Below are 22,059 nucleotides of genomic sequence, written 5' to 3' on the forward strand. Positions count from 1 at the left end.
AGTAGTATAGAAACTAGGGTTTAAAAAGACTTTTGTAGAAGTTGAAGAATCAACTCAAGCTTTTTACTTAAGTAAAAGTTTAAAAGTACTGGTTTCAAAACTACTGAAAGTATAAAAGGAAAAGTAACTTAAAGGGGGGTCTCTTCGTCCTGGCAGACTGCCTATGTTTGTTTATATCTGGCACGCGGCGCACGTGGACTGATACACTAAGCGGCGAGCGCCTCGTAGCCAGTTGTGGCTCTGCAGTGGACAATGAGAACTAGAGCCTTATTTAGCGGTGTTTTTGTGTGAAAGTAACGCGCTGAAAATTCTCTAAATAAAGCGTGAATGCAGACCGATATCAGGGTTTTTCAGTGGGAGTCCGTTTATTTGTGTTTTTGGTCAAGTAAAATATGGCCCCGTCTGAGTGCAGAGGAAACCGGCAGAGGAGCAGGGAGGGGGTGTTTGGTGCGAGCGCTCTGGGCTTCTGCTGCACAAAACACTGCTGTAGGGGTAATTTCTGCCCTAAACCTTGTGATAGGACCCAACTTGTTCCATCCCGGAGTATCACTTTAAGGTCAAAAGCTTAGGCTTCATATTAGGCTACATACATCTGTTATGTCGTTGCTGAAGTGTGGCGTGATTTGTGTCATGTCAGGTGTGATGGATCACGTACAAACCAACAGGGAGTTGGAATGGTAAGACGTTTATACATCTCTTCCATCCACAACTAAATTCACCCTTTCCGGATTACCCGATTTCAGTGACTTTCGGATAGATTTGTTTTTTTTTTTTTTTTTGGAGTGTGTCTTTTTGAACAATGACAGGTGGAACAAAACAGGAGTAGTGAGGTTACTTTTAAAATGTGTGGAGTAGAAAGTTCAGACATTTGCCTGAAAATGTAAGGAGTAGTCATTTTACTTGGTTACTTGACACCTCTGCATATAAACATGAACTGTGTGTGAAAAAGTGACTATTTCGTAACAAAAGACGTTGATTTACATGAGATCACAACCTATATGCTTGTCTTGTGATACCAATAATCATAAACTTTAGTCTACCAGTGCATAATTGCGCACGATCAACACACTTCAGCTCCACTCCCTCCTCAGTCTGCAACAGGTTCATGCTGGAGTCTGCAGCTTCTTTCAGAGCTCAAACACATTTTTTAAAGACAACTTTACACATTTCTGGACCAGAATGGAAACATTTTCAAATATTATGGCTTCTAATAGTCAGACATCACGGATTAATTGGTCAAGGTGCAAACGAAGGATGTGTAAATTAAATGTTTTAACCCCTCTTTTCCGGCTGTCAAACAATGCAACGTCATTTCTTTCTACCTCTGTTGCTATGGCGTTTTCGATCTCCAACACAGATCTGCGCCAATTCCCACGCAAGATTGATAAATGAGGGCCAAAGTGCTTAAATGATCAAGGCAGGAATCACTGCTCTGAATCCTCTTCTTTAAACTTTGCTCTGGTTTGAGGTTTTCTCTCCAGCTGCTCTTTATCCACGGGTTAAATCCATCTAGTGACGTCGTTTGAGCCTCATTTTCTGTAAATGAGGAAGTCTGCAGGGTTAGCGGTGTTAGTAAACCCGTCTTCTGCATGCATGGTGTCAGTTAACTTAACCCTGGGTCCTGGAGGAGTTTCTTTAAGTCTCTTAACCACTAATTTAAAGAAGAAAACGAATGAAATGATTTCCATTTCACAGCTGAGACTGAACGTAAAGGCACAGAGCACCTGGACTTAGCTGGCGTCCCTCCACGAAAACCCCAGGAAGCAGCTCCTCTCCCGTCGTCTCCAGAAACCAAAAAGAAGTCTAAAGGCTTCATGAAGTTCTTCGGCAGGTGACGTGAACGTTTCGAGTATCAGCTGTGTTTGAGCTGGATTAGGTTACATTTGAGTCATATCGGATCTGATTCTCCTGCAGATTAAAGAGGAGTCACTCCACCTCCTTTAACCTCGACGATGCTGCAGAGATGGAGTTCAGGAGGGGCGGAGTCAGAGCCACGGCCGGGCCTCGGCTCGGCTGGTCACGAGAACCAAAACACAAGTAAATCAAGTAAAATCACTTTTTCTAACTTAATCCAGCTCTTCTCTGCTCTAACGCCCTCTTCCTCTGTCCTCCTCAGCGCCGTGGACGTCCCTTTCTCTCGCTGGAGTAAAGAGGAAGTCTGCGGCTGGCTGCAGGAGCAGGGCCTGGGGCTGTACGTGGCTCAGGCTCAGAGCTGGATCCGATCAGGACAGACTCTGCTGCAGGCTTCACAACACGACCTGGAGAAGGTGAAGAGCTGAGGGTGGAAATAGATTTCTACTTCCAGTTTTCTGCACTCCTCCACCTCTGGTTGCAGCTGTGTCTAAAGAGCTTCCTGTGTCTTTCTCTGTTTCCTGCTCAGGAGCTGTGCATGAAGCAGGCGCTCCACAGGAAGAAGCTGCAGCTGGCTCTGCAGGCGCTCGGATCGGACGAGGACGACCTCAAAGGCCGACTGGATCACAACTGGGTGACCCGTGAGTGTCCTGACATCGTATTCCAATAAAAAAACATCTCTGTGACTTCTTTTAGGATTAAACTTTGATGTTTTTTGATCTCAGGGTGGCTGGATGACATCGGGCTCCCTCAGTACAAGAGTCACTTTGACGAGGCTCGCGTTGACGGGCGGATGCTGCACTTCATGACTGTGGTGAGTCGCTAACGGCGAAGCAAGAGCTTTAAAACTTCAGGCTTTAATACTTTTATAACACGCTCTGTTGTTTGATCCTCTCAGGAAGACCTCCTGTCCCTGAAGGTGGGCAGCGTCCTCCATCACCTCAGCATAAAGAGAGCCATCCAGGTCCTCCGCCTCAACGCCTTCGAACCCAACTGTCTGAGGAGACGACCCTCTGATGAGGTATCAGACAATACACTGCAACCTCCACTCTTCTTACTCTTCTTTTTCACCTTTCTGCGCCTTGAATCTGCATTTTTATTTCCTCTCCTCCGCTCAGAACAACATCACGCCGGCAGAAATCTCCCAGTGGACAAACCACAGAGTGATGGAGTGGCTCCGCTCGGTGGATTTGGCCGAGTACGCTCCGAACCTGAGGGGCAGCGGCGTTCACGGAGGGCTGATGGTAAGACGGGATGTAATCATAGCAGAGAACAGAGGGTCACGGAGAAATAAACACTCAGGAAAATAGAATTTACTTAATTTCTTTTACCAGAGTAAGTAGGAAATAATCAGGGATCTGTCTACTATAAGGAAACTTTCCTTCTTTTCACATTTTCTGTGCAAACTGTGACGAAATCCAACAAGTTTTTCCCCAAACTGATCACTCAATTTATTTAGCTAAGAATGTAAATCATGAACTCTAAATTCAGCTGCTACAGATAAATAAATAGTTAATGAATAAAAAAACTCCTCCATGTTTTTTTTCCCCGTGTCCTGGTCTGACCTCTCCCCTCCGTCTTTTCTCCAACATCTGTTTCCCTGAAGGTGTTGGAGCCGCGCTTTAACGTGGAAGCGCTCGCCCTCCTGCTCAACATCCCTCCCAACAAAACCCTGCTGAGACGCCACCTGGCCACGCATTTCCACCTGCTCGTCGGCTCCGAGGCTCAGCGGCTCAAGCAGGACTGTCTGGAAAACCCAGACTACAACGTCCTCACCGCCACCGCCAAGGTCAAGGTACGGATGGAAGAAATCTCACTCCGAGAAATCAGTCAGTTTAACTTTTTATTTATTTGAAATGATGAGATGAGAGTTCAGGGAGATGTGCAGGAAGTTTGAGGCTGGGAGTAAAACTTTAAAACAGGCAAAAATGTGAAAAACCAAAACTTTTAAAGAAAAAAGAAAAAGCTACTTAAGATGAAAGTTTATCTTATTTTAGTATTTGAAATCAAAGTTCGAAAACTGTTCTCCTGTAAAACGTAAAAAACAAACAGGACATGGTAAAAAAACCCAAAAACAAATACACACACTAAAAACTCCTTTGTTACAACAACGTACTAATTTGTTCCCACAAACAAGAAATGTGTTTCCTCGAAATCCTACTGTGTACCCCTGAAATAGAACTGTGTTCCCACAAAATCAACTTTTTTCCCACAAAATACTACTGTTCCCACAAAAATCAACTTTTTTCCCACAAAATACTACTGTTCCCACAAAATACAGCTTTGTTCCCACAAAATACTACTGTTCCCACAAAATACAGCTTTGTTCCCACAAAATACTACTGTTCCCACAAAATACAGCTTTGTTCCCACAAAATACTACTGTTCCCACAAAATACAGCTTTGTTCCCACAAAATACTACTGTTCCCACAAAATAGAGCTTTGTTCCCACAAAATACTACTGTTCCCACAAAATACAGCTTTGTTCCCACAAAATACTACTGTTCCCACAAAGAAGAGCTTTGTTCCCACAAAATACTACTGTTCCCACAAAATAGAGCTTTGTTCCCACAAGGTACTACTTTTCCCACAAAATACAGCTTTGTTCCCACAAAATACTACTGTTCCCACAAAATAGAGCTTTGTTCCCACAAAATACTACTGTTCCCACAAAGAAGAGCTTTGTTCCCACAAAATACTACTATTCCCACAAAGAGCTTTGTTCCCACAAAATACTACTGTTCCCACAAAATAGAGCTTTGTTCCCACAAAATAGTACTGTTCCCACAAAATACAGCTTTGTTCCCACAAAAAACTCAAAAAACTACTGTTCCCACAAAATACATCTTTGCTCCCACAAGGTACTACTGTTCCCCTGAAATACAACTTTGTCCCACAAAAAAACTACTTTTTCCTATGAAATAATGTTATTTTTTTCACCAAAAAAACATATTTTTTTCCCCACAAAATACTACTTTTTCCTTTTTTTAAGTACTACTTTGTTCCCCTGAAATACTCCTTTTTTTCTACCAAATACTACTTTGTTTCTATTAAATTTTTCTGTTTCCCTGAAATACTTCTGTGTTCCCCAAAAATTTTACCTTGTTCCCACCAAAATACTACCTATTCTCATATTATACTAATTCATTTCCATGAGAACCACATTTTCCCATAAAATACTTCTTTGTTCCCACAAAATTCTTCTTTGTTCACACAAAATACTGCTTTGTATCCACAAAAAAATATTTGTTCTCAGGAAATACTCCTTCATTCCTATAAAATACTAAGTCCCCACAAAATATTTATGTGTTCTTGCGAAGTGCTACTTTTTTCCCAAGAAATACTAATTCCTTTCCACAAATTACTACTGTGTTCCCACTAAATTCTACTTTCTACGATGACTACTTTGTTTCCACAAAATACTTTTTCTTTCAAAATAAATTATCTCCTCCTCGTCTCCTCTCTCCTCCTTCAGCCCAGACGCCTCTCATTCGGAGGTTTTGGCTCTTTGAGGAAGAAACGTCACGATGACAGTGAGGAGTACGTCTGCCCCATGAACGTGGAGATGCCGAAAAGCAGCAGCTTCCAGAGGGGGGTCCGGATCTACGAGGAACACTTAGACCACCTGGAACAGGTACGGGGAAGTGTATTTATTAGAGCCCCTTCAAAATAAAAGTCCCCTCAGCTTGTTTGATTCATGTGGTGCTCTGTGTACAGATGGAAGACTCTGAAGGGACCGTGAGACAGATCGGAGCGTTTTCTGAGGGCATCAACAACCTCACGGTGAGACAGCGCCCCCCTCAGGAGTGATGAATGATGACTGATCCAAAAAGGGAGTTAACAGGAGTGTGTGTGTGTGTGTGTGTGTGTGTTTCAGAGCATGCTGAAGGACGACGAGCTCTTCCAGGAGATCTCCGTGGACGCTGCAGAGACGGACCTCTCTGGCTCTGCTTGAGACGAAATCTGCTGGAGCTGACGAGTCCTCTTTAAAGTATTTACCCCGTGAGAAGAACAGCCATAGCCTTTTGTTGACCACGTGTATTTATTGAAGCTGCCACAGATAATGCATGAACTGAAGATTCAAACATGTACCTCCCTCTGCATTTATTTTATTACTCAGCCGTTTGTGTTTAGAGCAATCGACGAGGTCTTTTAAAGTGTTTTTGTCAGGAACTTATCGTCCTGAGCTGCAGCCAGACACAGTTTCATTTGTGGTACGTAAAGTTGATCTATCTCTGAGATTTCTATTTCTCCTTGATCTGATCCAAAGATTTTACTCTGACCAGTTTTAATTGGGCTGCAAAGACGACTCTTAATACTGTGAAGTGTGTCCACGCTGACACTGAAACCTTGAGGTGAGCAGATACCACAAAACCTGCATGAAGAGTCAAACCTGCTCCTCTAAAAACCATCTTTCTTTCAATTCCACTCATGTCTCTGCAGCAGGAGGTGATTAGCTTAGCATAAACGTTGAATCAGAGGGGAAATTTGGCGTAGCACTCTCTGAAGCTCAATTATAAACCCATGTCTCTTCACTTTAGCACCAAACTCCCTGAATCCTCAGTTTGTTGGTTGTTTTCCAGCACGGATTAACCAAACGAGATGTTAGTGAGATTAAAAGGTGCAGTCAGGCTAAGCATTCAATCGATGCTAAGCTAATAAACTCCTGGATTAGCAGACATGACATATCCTCCCACTCATTTCTGAGCTTTTCCTCTTCTAAATGTTGAACTATTCCTTTAAGTAACAGCATAAACATGGAAACCAAAGTCTTTGTTTTTAATTTTTTGTAATAAAAGAAGAAAATCTGTTTGTTTTCTGTTTGGTTTTATTGCACCTCAGGAAGATGCTACAACTCCATCGGTCTTTGTGAGGCTGCACAGTGAGATCTTTGTCACAGGAAGTGTCAAACAAAGCAGCACAGATTCAGTCACTGGTTTTTATGTCGGTACACTCGCAGCAGTTTCAACGTTACAAACAACAAACCGCCTGAAGCTCGTTCAGACGTCAAACAGACGCAGGGCAGGACTCTGTAACATCGCCCAGAAGCAGTGAGAGAATAACAGGATTCAGTGAACATGTATATGAAAGCAAGTGGTCACACAATAATTTTCTCTGTGCATATAAAAAGCTTTGCATGATAAGGCACTCAGAAAACAGCCAGAAGACCTCGACTCCTCCGAGACTCCACCCAAACTGAGGCCTGAAGCAGGACAGCAGGGTCTGCAACTTTATCTGAATCACACCCATGTCAAACATACAACAACACTACATTTCCCATCATCCCTCCCTCCTCTGCTACACCTCCCGCTGACTCTAATTGGTCCTCGCTGTGATTCTGCTGCATGTTAAACATCACGGCATAAATAAAGTAGTATACATAGTGCAAAACGCACCGCGACTGTACGAGTGCTTTACTGGTTTCAGGGCAGCGTAAAGAAGAACCGAACACCCCGGGACCCCAATCCTGGGTTCTTTGGAGCGGACTGGGGTCTAGAAGGCAAACCTCCGGCTGGCAGCGTGTCCCACTTTGTCCAGGTTTGGGTTGCAGGCGAACTGGATCATAGGTGGAGGTCCGCACATGAGGATGAGGGTGTCGTCACCAGCAGGGGGCAGGTGTTCTCGCACCATGTCCTCGTTGATGAAGCCTTGGCTGTACTCCCAGTCTGTGACACAGCAGACACCAGACAGGCTCATAATTAACAGCTTCAGGAATAACAGGCTCTTTATGAACAGGTTTATAATTCACAGGTACAACATTAACAGGTTCGTAATAAATGGGTTTATAATTAGTGGTTAATAATTCTGACCAACAAAACACAAAGGCTCTTATATTTTATTTCAAACTCTGAGTAAATAAAACACACAAAAGGTTTTGCTTTGCATTTTTTAAAAGTAATTTTTGGGGCTTTTTCATGACAGGAAACAGGCTGGGTTCCAACCTGGGACACCTCATTGGAGAACGAACTGCATGGGGCGTGACCTGTACTGTTACACCATCTGCACCCTGTATATGCCTTACGTTTTTATTCAACTTTCAGAAACCCCCCACAAAGGCTGATCCCTAGGGGTGTTTTTCAAAAATCTGAGATAAAAAAAAAATAAATAAAAATAACACAAGGGCTGACCCCTTACATACTGACTCAAAATTCTGTAAAATAAACAAAAGCTAACCCCAAACGTGTTTTCCCCACTCTTAGAAAAACAAACAAAAAAAAGACAAACCCTTTACTTGTTTTTTTAACAAAATTCTAAAAAAAAAAAAAAAAAGAGGAAAACCCTTTATAATTTTTTCCACACATTCTTAAAGAAAGCTTTTAGTCATTAAAAAAAATAACTTGAAGTAAGTATTTAAAAAAATAAATAGCTTAAAAAATAAATAACTTAAAGTATTTAAAATAAATAAATAAAAAAAAGCCAACCCTCAATTGTTTTTACAGAATTTAAGATAAAAAGGCAACCCTTGTTCTTGTATTTTCAACTAAAACTTAAAAAAAAAAAAAAAAAAAGCCAACCCTTGATATTTTTTCACAAAACTCTGAGAAAAAAAGCCAACCCTTAATCATTTTTAACAAAATTCTTAAAGAAAGCCAACCCTTAATATAATAATTTTTACAAAGTTAAAAAAAGCCAACCCTTTATTTTATTTTATTTTTTTTTTACAAAATTTTAAGAAAAAAAACAACAACCCTTGCAGATGTTTTTTTCTTTAACAAAGTTCTTTAAAAAAAAGTCAACCCTTGATATATATTTTTTTCTAAATCCTTTAAAAAAAAAAGCGTTCCTTTGAATTTTTTTCTTAAAAAGTTCAAAAAAACAAAAAAGGAATAGGCTTCTGTGTTATATTTTTTTTCTCAGAATTGGGAATTAAAACGAAAGATGTAAGGCCATTTTTTTTCAACTCAAACTTTGATGTAAATCTTAAAGGTTTACCCCTTAGTTTTCATTGTAAAAGCCCATGTTTATATAGAAGTATATGTGTATTTGTTAATGTGACAAAAATAGACCCATATATACACACTGTCATACACACATATGTGTGTGGTATGTGGAATCGGTGCAGGTGTTAAAATTAAGTATTGCACTAATCAGGATGAGAAAAGAGAAGATTTGGGCTTCTTAATTTTTTTCAGATCTTTAGTCTTTCTCACAACTTTAATGAAAAAATTAAGAATTTTATGCTCAGAACCTATTTTTAGAAGTTAAAACCTAAGAGTTAGAGTGTTTTTTTCACAACCTAGCTATCTCATAAAAACAGAAGCTTTTTTTTCGGTGTTATGCAATACTCCACCCCACAGGTCTGACCTTTTTTTAATATTCTGACACTTATCTTTCAGAGTTGTAAAGTAGGGTCACAAAAATTAAAAGGGGGATTTATCAAAACTCAGTGACACATCTGTAGGAGAACATTAAATTGTCAAATCAAAATCTTTCTGGGTTTTTCTTTAGTTTCTCTAAGTGGAAGTGATCTGATTGGGCAATAACAGTAAAACTTGTTTTTGTAGCATGAGGTCAAGATTCACACACAAAGGGTCTCAGAGACTGTACTGAACTCTCTGGTCACACGACTCCTCACGAAACAAGGCCTCACGTCTTATCAGTCACATGATTATCTGCAGAGACAGCAGAGTGCACTCCCCAAACACCTCAAACTGCGTCCTCTTTTCGTGGCGTACAGTTTGTGTAAAGTTTTACCTGCAGGAGCTCTGTCCACGGTGAACCACAGCTTGAAGCGGTCTGGGTTGTTGGCCTGAATCTCCTCCAGCTCTGGTCTCAGCAGGATGTCTTTCTCGGTCTGTGACGGGGAAAAAGAGAACACTCAGCTTGTCTGATCCACGTCTGCTCGGTTACACACACACACACAGACTGATAAAACATAAAACTCACCTGGTTAGCAAACAGCAGGTGACACACTGTGCTGTCCTGAGGATCCTTCATCACTGCTGTGATCAGCTGCAGCATAGGAGTGATTCCTGGAGAAACACACAGTGAAAACATCATGTTTTTATCTTTTTTTTCTATCAGAATTATGTCTCTTATATTTATGTTGCTGGTTGTAGCCTCCTCTCTTTGAGCAAATATACCAATATTAACATTAATATACATGTTTATACACGTTAACATGCTGCAGACACTGTCACATTAAGTTTAAAGATCTTTAAAAATTCAAGTTCAGCTAATCTACATCAGGACTGTGTGTGTGTGTGTGTTTGTGGTTAGATCAGATATGTCTGACTGTAACTAAACAACACCATGAAGCCCCTCCCACCTCACAGCGACTAACACTACAGGGTTATATCAGTATAACTGAGACTGTCAGTCAGGAAAAACAGGTACAGGAGATGATTTCTAAATATCTTGGATGAGAAGAAGGAGTTTTTCTCACCTGTTCCTCCAGCAATCATTCCCACATGTTTGGCCGTCTTCGTCTCAGCTGGAGCTTTTTTCTCAGGCTGAATGGCAAAAACACCTAAAGAGGAAACATTAAGAGATTTAATTAATGTCAAATAATGAAAACTGAATCTCTTCCCCATCTTTTTCCTCACCTTTGCCTTTGTAAACAAGCAGACCGCTCGGTCCTCTGAAGTCGATGGTGTCGTTGATTTTGAGGCTCTCCAGGTACTGACTCATCTTCCCACCTTCGGGGAATTTGGGGTGAATGTTTTTGAAATAAACCTGTTGATGAAAAAGAGGAAAAACTGGGTTAAAAATATGAAAAGGAATATTCCCAGAAAAAAGGAACCTTAGTTTGTTTGTTTGTTTGGTTTTTACCTTCACCACCAAGTCCACGTAGCCTTTGTCGTCATCGCTGGAGACTGGAGTGTACGGGCGGACGACAAGCTTTCCGTCGATTTTTGCAGACAAATAAATGTGCTGCCCTGCAAAGAGGAACGTAGATGGTCAGAGTCAAGCTTTTTAAACATAAAGCATCACTTGTTTTTTCACATATATGATAATAAATGAAACATTTTGGGGGTTTGGCTAAAAGGCACTGAACAAAACATCTGGAGGTTGAGCTCTGAGGAGTTGCGATAGAGATGTTACCGATACCTATTGACCTCTGCTCCCAAATCTGACTAAATGCACCAAATATTAGCTTATGTTTTTATTCATTTCTCCAAATTTGTTAGAGCATGAAAGGCTCATTTAGTCTGAACCACCAGAAGCAAATTCCAACCAGGTTACAGGTCCTGGATTACACATCCGTCAGAGCATCAACGACCTGATGCTTCCTCCTTAAAGGTCCCATATTATGCAAAAATCACTTTATTAAGTCATGTAGTGAAATTTGTGGGTCTTTGGCTTTCCTTCCAGCCCACAAAATGTGATATTTAATGACAAAACCTGTACTTAGTAGTTCTTATGAATGTAAAATCCTGACCTAAAACGAGCTGTTTGGATTTGAGGATTTGCTGACATCAGCGATGTCCTTTTTTGACCAATCAGGAGCAAGTCTGACCTGATTGGAGAAATCTGTCCAGCAGCAGGGAGGAGAATGCTGAAGTTGAAGAGCCATCACTGCTCTGTTTTTGGCTGTAAACAGCCACATAGTTCCATGCACAAGCTTCCCATCTCTGAAGAAGACAGACGAAGTGTCTAGAGTTCATTTATCAAGGAAATGTTCCAGCTACACTCAGTAAACTGTGCATGTGTGTGCTAGTCACTTCACGGCCGACTGCTTTTCAAACTTTGGACAGTACAACAGAGGGCTAGCCAATAGACTGGTCCTGAATCCAGGCGCATTACCAACCATCCTCCAACAAACCTGGGACCCTGGAAATGTGAGTATTTTAAATGCTGTGTGCTGTGGAGCAGATGTTAGAGCTTTTCCTCAGTGTCCCCCCTGTCTCTGTGTTAGCTTCAGGATGCTAACTTTAGCTGCGGTTAGCCTGTTGTTTTAGCCTGTAATGTTACGGTAAACGAGCGTCGCTGTTTTCTATACATTGTGCACTCGGAGCTCGTGGCGCCGCTCTCAGTGACGTAGAAGAGCGGGGCGGTATCAGCGGTGGCTCATTTACATATGAAGGCCACGCCCACTAAATCAGAGCGTTCTGAACAGAGGGGCTATGAGAGCCTGGAAACAATGCTGCTGTGCTTGATTTATTGGCTGTTTGGACCAAAACATGTTACTACCATTTCATGAAGACATCAATGATCCAGATTAAACTGCAGAAAAGGAGCAGAATATGGGACCATTAAACATCTTCAGTCTATTTTTAAAAATTCTGAAAGTCAGAGAAGCTGTTTCCAAACTAATTTGTGATGTTAAACTTACTTTTCTGAATCTTTCCTGCAAGTTTTGAGCACATGAAGCGCCACATGTGCACGTCACATCTCAAATATTTATTTCAGTCGGGTTGCTCATTCATCCTCTGGAACGGTTCCTGATCTACAAATATGGTTTCAGATATTCATGTGCACTTAGACCTCTTTATTGGTTTGATCAGGTGTGTTTTTATAACCCCTGACACACCCACTGTGACTTTTAAGGGTCAATAAGTCTTGTTATGGCAGCTTCCTTTTTCCTGTCCAGCACAACATGACAAAACAAGAAAATCTTAGAATGATATTTTGAATAGTTTGCAGCTTTCAGCAATAAAAATTAAGTTTAAAGCAGTAAAAGAGTCGCCCAGACACCAGTCAAAGCCATGTTGACTGAGATCAGTGCTGGTTACTGTGTGCCTGATGTAACACTGATTAAATGGGTGTGTAAACTCACCTATGGGGAGACCCAGGACGTGTTCAGGGGAGGGCAGAGCAAAGCGGAATTTCCTCGTATCATGGCTGACAATCTGAGCAAACAGAAAAGACAGCATGACAACATTCCTATGCATGTGTTAAAGCACCTTATAGGAACCCGACAAGGTGTGTTACCTCTTTATCCAGCAGCCGCAGAGCATACTTGATGTTGGGGTCTTCTAAGGTGATGGCAAGGCTCCTCTTTCGGAATAAAAGTCTGAAGATCAGGTTGATGATGCTGTCAAAGCCTCCTCTGATCAGCTGGGAGCAGAAAGCGGGAGATAAACACCAGCTAATGTTAGCATTAGCTTACAGAGGAGCAGTCTGAACCCCGTCTGCAGGGCGTCGTCTAACATAAATGTCTCTTTAATCCCCCACAGAAGAAATGAGTCACGGTCATTCCTGTGGGCAGGCCACGCACAGCTCCAAACTTCATCGGGAAAACTAACTGAGAGCTAATGTTAGCCGGAGCTAACGCACAGAAAGGTCGGTCATAAAATGAGTTTTGAATCTTTTAATAAAAACATACTCACTCCAATGATGTAGGAGAGCATTTTCAGTCCGTTCAGGTAACTGTGGGGTGGTTAGTGGCTGCAGAAAGCAGGTGAGTTGACTACCACTGTGACCGTGGGCGAGCTGTCATGTAAGAGGAGCGAAGCTAGAGAGCAGAGATGTAAACATCCGGTCGAACCGTTTCAAAATAAGAGCCTCCATGAGCGTAAGCTTATTTCTCCCTATTCTTCCCCCTCTTCATTATAATTATACCTACAATAATAATTACTAATACAATAATAATAATAATAATAATAATAATAATAATAATAATAATAATAATAATAATAATTATTATTATTATTATTATTATTATTATTATTATTATTATTATTATTATCCACGGATGGGCTGATTTCTTTCTTTTTTTTGTTACCTAAATGAAAAATGTACATAACTTGTACAAAATTTGTTGCTTTTATAAATTAATTAAAAAAAAAACATTATATCATCTATTCCTACGAGACAAAAATTACACAATGATTATTTAAAATAGGAAATAAAAAAGAAAAAGAAAAAAAAATCTTTGTTGAAATACAACTATTCCCTTCACTTACTTCATTTTATCTATTTTTTTTTACCTAGTTACAACTGTTTTAAACAACTTTTATTTTGAAAAGTAAATTACTGAAATGACAAAATGTACAAAATTTAACGAAAATTTGTTGCGTGTTTCTATTCCTACAAAACAAAAATAAAACAATTATTTATGAAACAAAATTACACAAACAAGATTTTTTTTTTTTTTTTTTGCTGAAATCGACTTTTCCCTTCACTTGCTTTATTTAATTTATTCATTTTTTAAAAGGAATTTTTTATTTTTCTATTTTATTTTATTTTATTTTATTTATTTTTTTTACCTTAGGTTACCACTGTTTTGAATATAACTTTTTTTGATTTAAATAACTCAAATATCAAAATGTGCAAAACAAACCCTGAGTACAACTTAACTTTCTAAAAGTTAAACATGAAAATAAATTTCATACAGCATTTTAATGAAAAAAAAAACCGATAAAAAAGCAATAAGTTATACATAAGTTAAAAAAAAATGTGTTAAATAAATAAATATATATATCTTTTATTGTATCAGTGTTTAAAAGAATTCAACATTGATTTAGAAAAAAAGTGGAGTGTCAGGGTTATGTCTTTATGATTGAAAATCTAAGAAAGGAAGAGTTCATATAATGTATTAAATGTATATGTGACTTTAATTCCGAATTTTGTAACTTCCGGTATCTAACTTTCGCAAAATTGACAAAACTGAGGATTTGACGTCACCACCACTTTTGGGATTTTCACAATAAACCTCTCAAATGGTTAACCATTTAACTTACTATCTTTACTTCCACAGAAAAAGTCCACAATATAAATGTTTTTTTTTTTTATATATACTCTGCTTTACTGTGACAACAAGTTTCAGCCTTTCAGAGTTAGCTTAGTGCTATACAATCATGACGACAGTTGGTTTCTGAAATTGTTAGAGAATCATCATGGCTCGAAACGCCAGACGGCAATGAAAAAAGAAAGAAAGAAAAAGCTTATCTGATCTCATTATTGTGGACCATGGCAGCATGAAATGTATCCAGCCACAAAAAAAAAGCTTCATTATACCAGGATAATAAGAGAAATTAATCTTTTGTGATGGGGGAAGCTGCTTTGTTATCCCAAGATAATGTGAAAAACGAGGAGAGATTTTGTGAAAACAGCTGAAATTAACTCACTATCACCAGAGCTCAGATTAGCTTAAATAAATGGCATAAATTTTTGTTGAATGTTAACAGACTCCTAGCAGATTTTTTTTTTTTTTTTTTTTATTATTACTTATATCTAGTTTTTGAAGCCAGAAATCTGTTTAGCAAAGTTGCTAATGGGTCTCTTTAGCTTTATAATGAAGCTACAGCAAGCAAAAAAAAAAAATTTAATACTTTACTTGAGAAATTTGTTGATTTCTAGAGGGTTTTTTAATTATTATTTGAAATTAAACCTTGGAGAGAATGAGATGAGATTTTGTCCATCTTTTTTTTTATACCTATTACTTCTTTTTCCTGCTTCAAAGCCTCATTTAAGTAAGAATCACTTCTCCCAGTGTTGCCGTCCATGACTGTAAATGCTATGCTCCTTTGTGTCCTGTAGATGGCAGTAGTGACTCAGTTAACAGCTTCTCTCCAATGACTCAGAAGAAGCATCACATCAGTTTTTGACTCATCAGAAAGAGGCTGTTTTCAGTCTCCAGAGAGTTTTAGCATCGTGAATTCAACAGACAGAAAGAACGAGATGATGAGCTTCTGTATCAACAGGAAATAAAACATTTTTATTGATCATTTGTGTATATGAAGTTATATAACAACAGTCAGAAAACTCCACAGAGTGAATCACTACACAAAGTGAAACAAAACTGTAAAACACCTCGTCAAAAATGAAGGTATACACAGCAAATATAACTGTCAGCGGCTCGCCGTCAGCGCGAGCGATATGGCAGGAAAAAACACCCCAAACAGTTCTACAAGATTACAGAGAAAAGTTCCACACACAAAATACTCAAGCAGGCAGTTGATATACACAAAGGCAACTAGGATCTTTCTACAGCATCAGATTCTAATACTTTACACAGCTTCGTTTGGAAAAAGGTCAGTGTGGCTTCTCGTCACTGTCACACAGAGGAGGGTTCAGATTATTTCTGCAGACTTTGGAGGGAATCGCAGTAAGAGGAGCATTGCATTCAGCAGGTAATGGCTTTGTCTTTGTAGTGTTTCCACACACCTCGCAGCGTGCAATGCAGCCCGTTACCAAACTCCAACCCGACACTCTTCGGTGCTTAATTCTGTTTGATATCACCCAGCTTTGATCAGATCATTCCTTTTGTACAACCTTTACTCATTAATTTATCATTTCTCAGGCCACTTCACTTTGAAATCCTCGTTTTTTTAGATCTGAAGCTGATCTGGAATTGATTCATCTACAAATGTAAAACATGTCAAATAAAAGAATCTCCAGGTGACAAAGGGACGGGTATTCAGCTGTATTTGGATTAATTCGGTGATGTTTGAATCTTCTCTGCCAGGGGAGGTTTCACCCCACAGGGTTAAAAGTTCCTTTAGATGAAAATTAACAGAAATGACATTTTATTTTGTACAACAGAAAGTGCAAAGTACATCTAATGTCACTGTTAAAGTAATCTACACCAACACAGTCCATACTGTACATTCAGAGTTTTCATCTCAAATATAAAAGGAGATTTGGAATCAACAGGGTAATAAATCAATAAAAAATCAAACAGAAAATAAAATGGTGTTTAATATAGATAGATAGATATGATATTTGTGGTTGGATAATCATATTTATGTCACTTTATATTCTAGATATACATTTTTGACACGGTTATGTAAATATATACACGGTAAAGTACGGGTTATTTGGATGTAGAGTCTGGTTTTAGTAACACTCCCTGAAACTCCTGATGCTGGATCTGTGTGCAAGAAGAGAAAAGTAGCGTGTGAGAAAAAGGAGGGAACCCTAAACGGAGGTCAACAGGTGGTCCAACTCCACCTGTACGCTGAATCTACGTGTGCTGTGTCCTAACCCAGAAACCGGACCGCTTCATCCGCTAGAATCTGTCCTCGGGCAGCGCCACTACGTCAACACTATGGGATGAACATACAGGTATTGCACAGTGCTCAACAAAATGCTGTGAAGCGACCCGCTCGATTGGCTCGATTCAGACAGGATTTTTTAAAAAGTTGCCACGCGCATTCGCCGCACACCGCGCATCTCTTTCTCTGCGTGTAGAAGGGAAAATGGCAGTAAACGCTACGACATCACTACAGAACAAACTGGTTCGGCTACCTACTGATAAGTCTACATCTCTAAGCACACACGGCAGTCACAGTGATACACAAAGCAGTCCTCAGAGACTCATATGGAATGACAAGTAGCTTTTCATAATAGTGCTATCAACTACACAATAACATTGAAAACATTTAAAAGTCCTCCTGAAGCTAGCATCGAGTATATGCAAGAGGTTCCTCCAAGATAAGAGACTTCATGGTGTCATGGATTAAAACGTTCCCTCTCCTAATTGGACCCGTAGTAAAGGACGTGACGGACTCGTAATAGTCTGCGCAGACCGTTAACGTTACGGTTATTCCGCTCTCGTGGTGGAGTCCTGCGCCAACAGATGTCGCTGCTGTCGGCTGATTCGTCGTCAAAGGTTTTGTCTTTTTTTTTTTTTTTTTAAAGTCAATCACGCAGGCGGATCTCTGGCTCCACCTGCAGGTGTCCTGAAGTAAAGCAAGCCAACGACTGTCCAAATAATTCCCAGCTAAAGAAGTCAACAAGCGAGTTCAAAGACATCCAGTGCAAAAACAGCAGCCACATAAAGTTAAAACTGGCAGTAAAACATGGCTAGCTCTATTGTCACTGTGAGAAGGCAACGCAAAGCAAAGACTGCGATTCAGGGCACCAGTGCAGCCAAAGACATTGTTCCCGATAAACCAAAGCTACAACCACTAGCAAGTGGGAGTGTGCATGAAGGGAGGGGCTCTACATAAGTCGCCTCCCTGGAAATGGCAGTGTTTAAAACTGGCTTGGCTCTCAGCGTCGATGTACGTCATACATGGACCCAGAGTTTCACATCCCTCTGATTTGACCGTCTGTCGTCTCCTCTGATTGAAGGCAAGGGGAGCGTTTCAGAAGAGACAGCCCCTGGTGTCGGTAGATCTCCCCCCGCCCCGCCCCGTCCCAGTCTTTAGGAAAGATCGTAAAAAAAATCATGCAGTTTACGAAAAATAGTCAAGACGTTGAATTGCTCTAAAAAATAGTCCTCTTAAAACCAGAGTCGCGACGTTTCCTGTAGTTTTTTTAACCTCCCTCTCAAAGATCGGACCCTGGCTGTAAATGTAAGATACTTCCAACAACAGTAAGGCTGTTAAAAGTAAGCAGTTAACAAAATATTGTTGCTTAAGGACACAATGGCTACAGCTTGGTGCTTTTTGTAACATGGAGTCTGTTTCTGACGGTGGAGGAGTGAGTTCTTCGTTTTTTTTTAGAGGCATATTTTCCACTTTTGGAAAAAGAAAAGCAGCCGTGGCGGCTTTTAACGCGAGGACCTGCTGCACTGAGAATAAACCGCCGAATATGGAGAACGTAATGCTAACTGGTTGCATTAACTATCATTCTTTAACAGTGTGCATCAAGCTAAAGAAACAGGTCCTCTGATTGAGAAAGAAGTACAAAACGTTGTAAGAAATCATGTGCTTGTGTCATTTCCAGCAGCAGAATTTGACCCTCTGAACCACAGCAGTTAATTGCCTTTGATTTTGGAGTTTTGTGTTTATTAATTCATCTGTTTGTCATTTCTGTGATGATCCACAGCTGAACTTAAAGCCAGACATCGTCCTTTACAAGATTTGAGTATATGTCTGCGAGCGTTCTGCAGGTTGAGATTCTTTTTTCTGGAATGCGATAAGGTAATAAGGTAGAATTTTTAAATCCTGGGATATATAATATTGGCTTTCCTCTATATCTGCATTTACATAATTTAAAATAGAACATCTTATTAAAAACATCGAGATATACACAGATTAGGAAACGGGTAACAACATACAAACACATAAACTAGAAATCATTTTGTCTGCATACTTATATATACAACTGTGGTACAATAAACTCTTTCAGTCATGCGCTATCTATACAGATCATATTGCTTAAAAGAAGGGGGCTTTTGGTCGGGGCAGTAAAGGGCGCAGAGATGAAGAACGAAACCTGCTAAACCAGAGAGGACCAGAGAAAAACAACACAAGGAAAGTCGGGAACCTGATCGAAAGCGTTTGAACACGAAGGATTGATTGAGATTTCAGGAAGCTTGGGGAGGGGGGAGGGTTTCATGGATGGACCCATATATCACTGAGGTATTTACACATACTGGCTAAAGAGTACTACAAGGCAGGAGCTGAAAGGGCCCTGCCTATTTCTTGGCGGAGAGCTGAGCGTCCACCTCTTCCTCTGGCTTCAGCACGTGCCACTGGGCGATGGGTCTCCTCGGGTTGGCCAGCATGTCGGACCAGTGGCGCAGCTCCGTTCCCGAGCTGTTGAGGCCCACGAAGACTTTTCCGATGGCATCGTTCTTGCCGATCTTGTCATAGTCCAGAACAGTTATAACAACTTGCACTTTCTGTAGAAGGAGAGAGGAGAGCACAAACATGGATCAGGGTGTCGTCAGCGTACAAACAGATGCTTTGTTTTGGTCTTAACAAAAGTTTCTTTTCCAAACAAACTCCTATATCAGTGAATCATCAGCATATGAAATGATAATCCTTTACAGCTGTTTGACTGAGCCAAAAAAATTCAGTTACACTTTAAGTTAGTTTTTACACCAACTTTAGTCAAAGGTGTCATCAGCATATATTCAGATAATTTTCATCTTTTCACAGCTGTTTACTGGAAAAAAGCTAAAACCTTAAAAGTGTTTTTGTCTTATTTTCAGTAGAAAATGTCTTTCAAGACTTAATATGAGCCACATTTACCTGACCAGTCCAGAAAACTGTCTTTTTTCAAGTTATTTGAAGACAAAATGAGGTCTGAATTGCTTGTAACAAGTAAAAAAACATCTGCCAATGGCACAAGAGAAAAGTTACTTGTATTTAGACATTGTTTTAGTTTGGAGGAAATTTATTAGCAAATTTTTTCTTGTTCCATTGGTAGATTTTTTATTCAGACCTCATTTTTAGCTTAAATAACTTGAAACAAGACGTTTTTCTGGACTAATAAGTGGAACGCGGCTCATATCAAGTGCAATAAGACAATTTTTACTTAAAATAAGACAAAAACACTTGATAAGATTTCATTTTTTTTCAGTGTTTGATTTAGTTTCACTTTGTCAAATTCGCTTTTTAGAGCATATAAACAGATAATGTTTATATCCCTCATTCAACTTCAGCCAAATGATTAACTATCAGAGCTTTACACTGACTTTAGATCAGGGTGTCGTCAGCGTAAAAAGAAATACTGTTCCTCTTTCAACAGCACAGTTTCCTTGTGTCAAACACTGAAGTTCCACCTTGTCAGTTTTTTGATAAAGTAGCAGAGAAGAGAAAGTGTTCATATAAATCAGGGTGTCGTCTGTGTACAAAATGATTTTGGACCAGTTCTGGAGACTTTTTGAGGGGGAACTATTCACTGACATCCCCTAAAAGCTACACATCACGCAATATTTATTGTCTGCTTTGGCACTACCACCTTTTTAAGACTTTTTAAAAAAACCTTTCAAAAAGTCTTCAGACCTTATCGCAACTTTAAGCTGTTGTCAGCAACCGATCTTTGACAGTTGCAGTTTGCATTTTAACATAAATTAGGTAAACTGAGAATAAAGCTCGAAAGAAGAAATGAAACAAAAGGCAGGTTAATTGACATTCCCATTCCCACAGAAAGTAACAGCTGTTATTCAAGGCCAAATTCCAGAAAAAAACAAGAGTTTTGTTTCATCATTGTCAAAATTTAGGATGTGCTTGAGATTGTGTTATTTGCTTTCTATCAGCGCTACATACGGACGGCTACTTAACTATTGTACAAACCGAGTTTGTTGTCACATTAGCCCATGGATATGTTGGGCTGCTAGCGCTACGTATAACCCACTCCTCACAAAAATTATAACTTTGCTTGTTGTCACGTCTCAAACAACAGTGCTACGCAACTGTATTGATAAATACCTTATCTCATCGTGTTGTATCCAGTAAAAAGGTGATTTGAACAAAGAAAATTTGTTCCAAAACAACTGAGATCAGAGGAAGCTGGGAGAAGTTTTCTCTAAATTGTAAGAATCCGAGATCCCAGGTCATTAAAAGTCTAAGAAGTTTTCGTAGGAGGCTTGAGAAACCCTTATGATCTAGAGAGAAATATTTTGAGAATAACCAGGTGTGGTTATTTTAGAAGGTTCAGACCCTGAAAACATTTTCCAACCAGATGGATTATTTCCGTGGAGGATATATGGAACTGTCTGTCTGACGTGTCAGGTTAGTTTGTAACAGTCGCAAGAAGGAAAATAAATATTTATGGATACGTTTGGAGTCAAAGCTTGAATACCAATAAAATTTAATACTTCATAACATTACGGTTAAGACTTTTTAATACTTTTTAAGGGCCTTAATTCTCCCACAACTGATTTATCAACTTTTGATACTTTTTAAGACCTGCAGACACCCTGCTCTAAAGATGTAAGCTGCTACTGTTGTTAACCTTCAACATACTGGCTGCATTACCAACATTTACCAGTCTGTGGACGAGAGTAGAAAAAAGTTTTACACTCCCACACAAGTTGGAAAAAAAGTCTGAAATTGACTTTTTAGTATCAAAATGTGCTTTCAATGTCAAAACAGTTTAAAAACTGAAAGAATGAAAGCCGTAAATGGAAAGATGACTTGTCAGCTTGAAACAGGACGATGGTTTCCATTTCACGACCCGTATAGAGTCACTAAATGGACCATTTGGGAGATGGATGGTAATTTCATTCTAGGTTTTTCTGCATGTATAGCTGTTTGTGTTTGACAGCCGGCCTGAAAGCTTCGTTCTGACTCTGTTTTGATGTCTTAAATGTGCCTGCCTTTTCATTTCTTCTCTTTTCGTTTTGATGATTTGTACTTAAACTAAATATTTTATCACTTTTATGAGACTTTGCTTTGAACCACGCACAAATTCAACGACGCCTGTTTAACTCTGAGTTTTTCATCTCTGTGCTCTAATTTTACTAATTTTGCCTCACTCTGTGCTCACTCTGTTTTCCTTTGTTCAGCAGATCTTTTTATTTTTGTTGGTAAATTGCTTTTCGAATGCTGCTCTTTCGGTTTGTTTTTATAAAGACCTTTGCAAACTGTTTTAATGGGAAAAGAAATGAGCGACACTTCAGTGGAGTACCAGAATGGTCT

At 39.6% G+C, this 22,059-nt stretch overlaps 3 protein-coding genes across 5 annotated transcripts in view; 1 reads left to right on the forward strand and 2 right to left on the reverse strand.

The window, feature by feature from the left end:
* Positions 1–6,606, forward strand: part of LOC141810504 (liprin-beta-1-like) — a 39,844-nt gene extending 33,238 nt beyond the window's left edge. Inside the window, exons 15-25 of the mRNA XM_074698119.1 lie at positions 1,696–1,831; positions 1,915–2,037; positions 2,117–2,267; positions 2,381–2,492; positions 2,577–2,665; positions 2,750–2,872; positions 2,970–3,095; positions 3,458–3,646; positions 5,328–5,486; positions 5,570–5,635; positions 5,730–6,606. Coding sequence (XP_074554220.1) covers positions 1,696–1,831; positions 1,915–2,037; positions 2,117–2,267; positions 2,381–2,492; positions 2,577–2,665; positions 2,750–2,872; positions 2,970–3,095; positions 3,458–3,646; positions 5,328–5,486; positions 5,570–5,635; positions 5,730–5,807 — 1,352 coding nt within the window. The 3' untranslated portion in view covers positions 5,808–6,606. The remainder of the gene's footprint in view (positions 1–1,695; positions 1,832–1,914; positions 2,038–2,116; positions 2,268–2,380; positions 2,493–2,576; positions 2,666–2,749; positions 2,873–2,969; positions 3,096–3,457; positions 3,647–5,327; positions 5,487–5,569; positions 5,636–5,729) is intronic.
* Positions 6,607–6,611: 5 nt separating this feature from the next.
* Positions 6,612–13,271, reverse strand: cyb5r3 (cytochrome b5 reductase 3). Its single transcript, XM_074698120.1, has 9 exons — positions 13,126–13,271; positions 12,728–12,853; positions 12,573–12,645; positions 10,625–10,731; positions 10,399–10,528; positions 10,239–10,322; positions 9,740–9,825; positions 9,548–9,647; positions 6,612–7,518 (listed from the first exon to the last, which is right to left on the reverse strand). The coding sequence occupies exons 1-9, from the start codon at positions 13,144–13,146 to the stop codon at positions 7,346–7,348; spliced, it is 900 nt and encodes a 299-aa protein (XP_074554221.1). The 5' UTR covers positions 13,147–13,271; the 3' UTR covers positions 6,612–7,345.
* A 2,156-nt stretch (positions 13,272–15,427) lies between these two features.
* syt1a (synaptotagmin Ia) overlaps positions 15,428–22,059 on the reverse strand; it is a 252,824-nt gene continuing 246,192 nt past the window's right edge. For all 3 annotated transcript variants that reach the window (XM_074697777.1, XM_074697779.1, XM_074697778.1), the window contains one exon: positions 15,428–19,313. In XM_074697777.1, the coding sequence (XP_074553878.1) occupies positions 19,107–19,313 (207 nt within the window). In that variant the 3' untranslated portion in view covers positions 15,428–19,106. The remainder of the gene's footprint in view (positions 19,314–22,059) is intronic.

This window comes from Halichoeres trimaculatus, unplaced genomic scaffold (genome assembly GCF_033239565.1).
Source record: "Halichoeres trimaculatus isolate MK-OKI-2021-1 unplaced genomic scaffold, fHalTri1.1 fHalTri1_scaffold_21, whole genome shotgun sequence".
Taxonomy (NCBI): domain Eukaryota; kingdom Metazoa; phylum Chordata; class Actinopteri; order Labriformes; family Labridae; genus Halichoeres; species Halichoeres trimaculatus.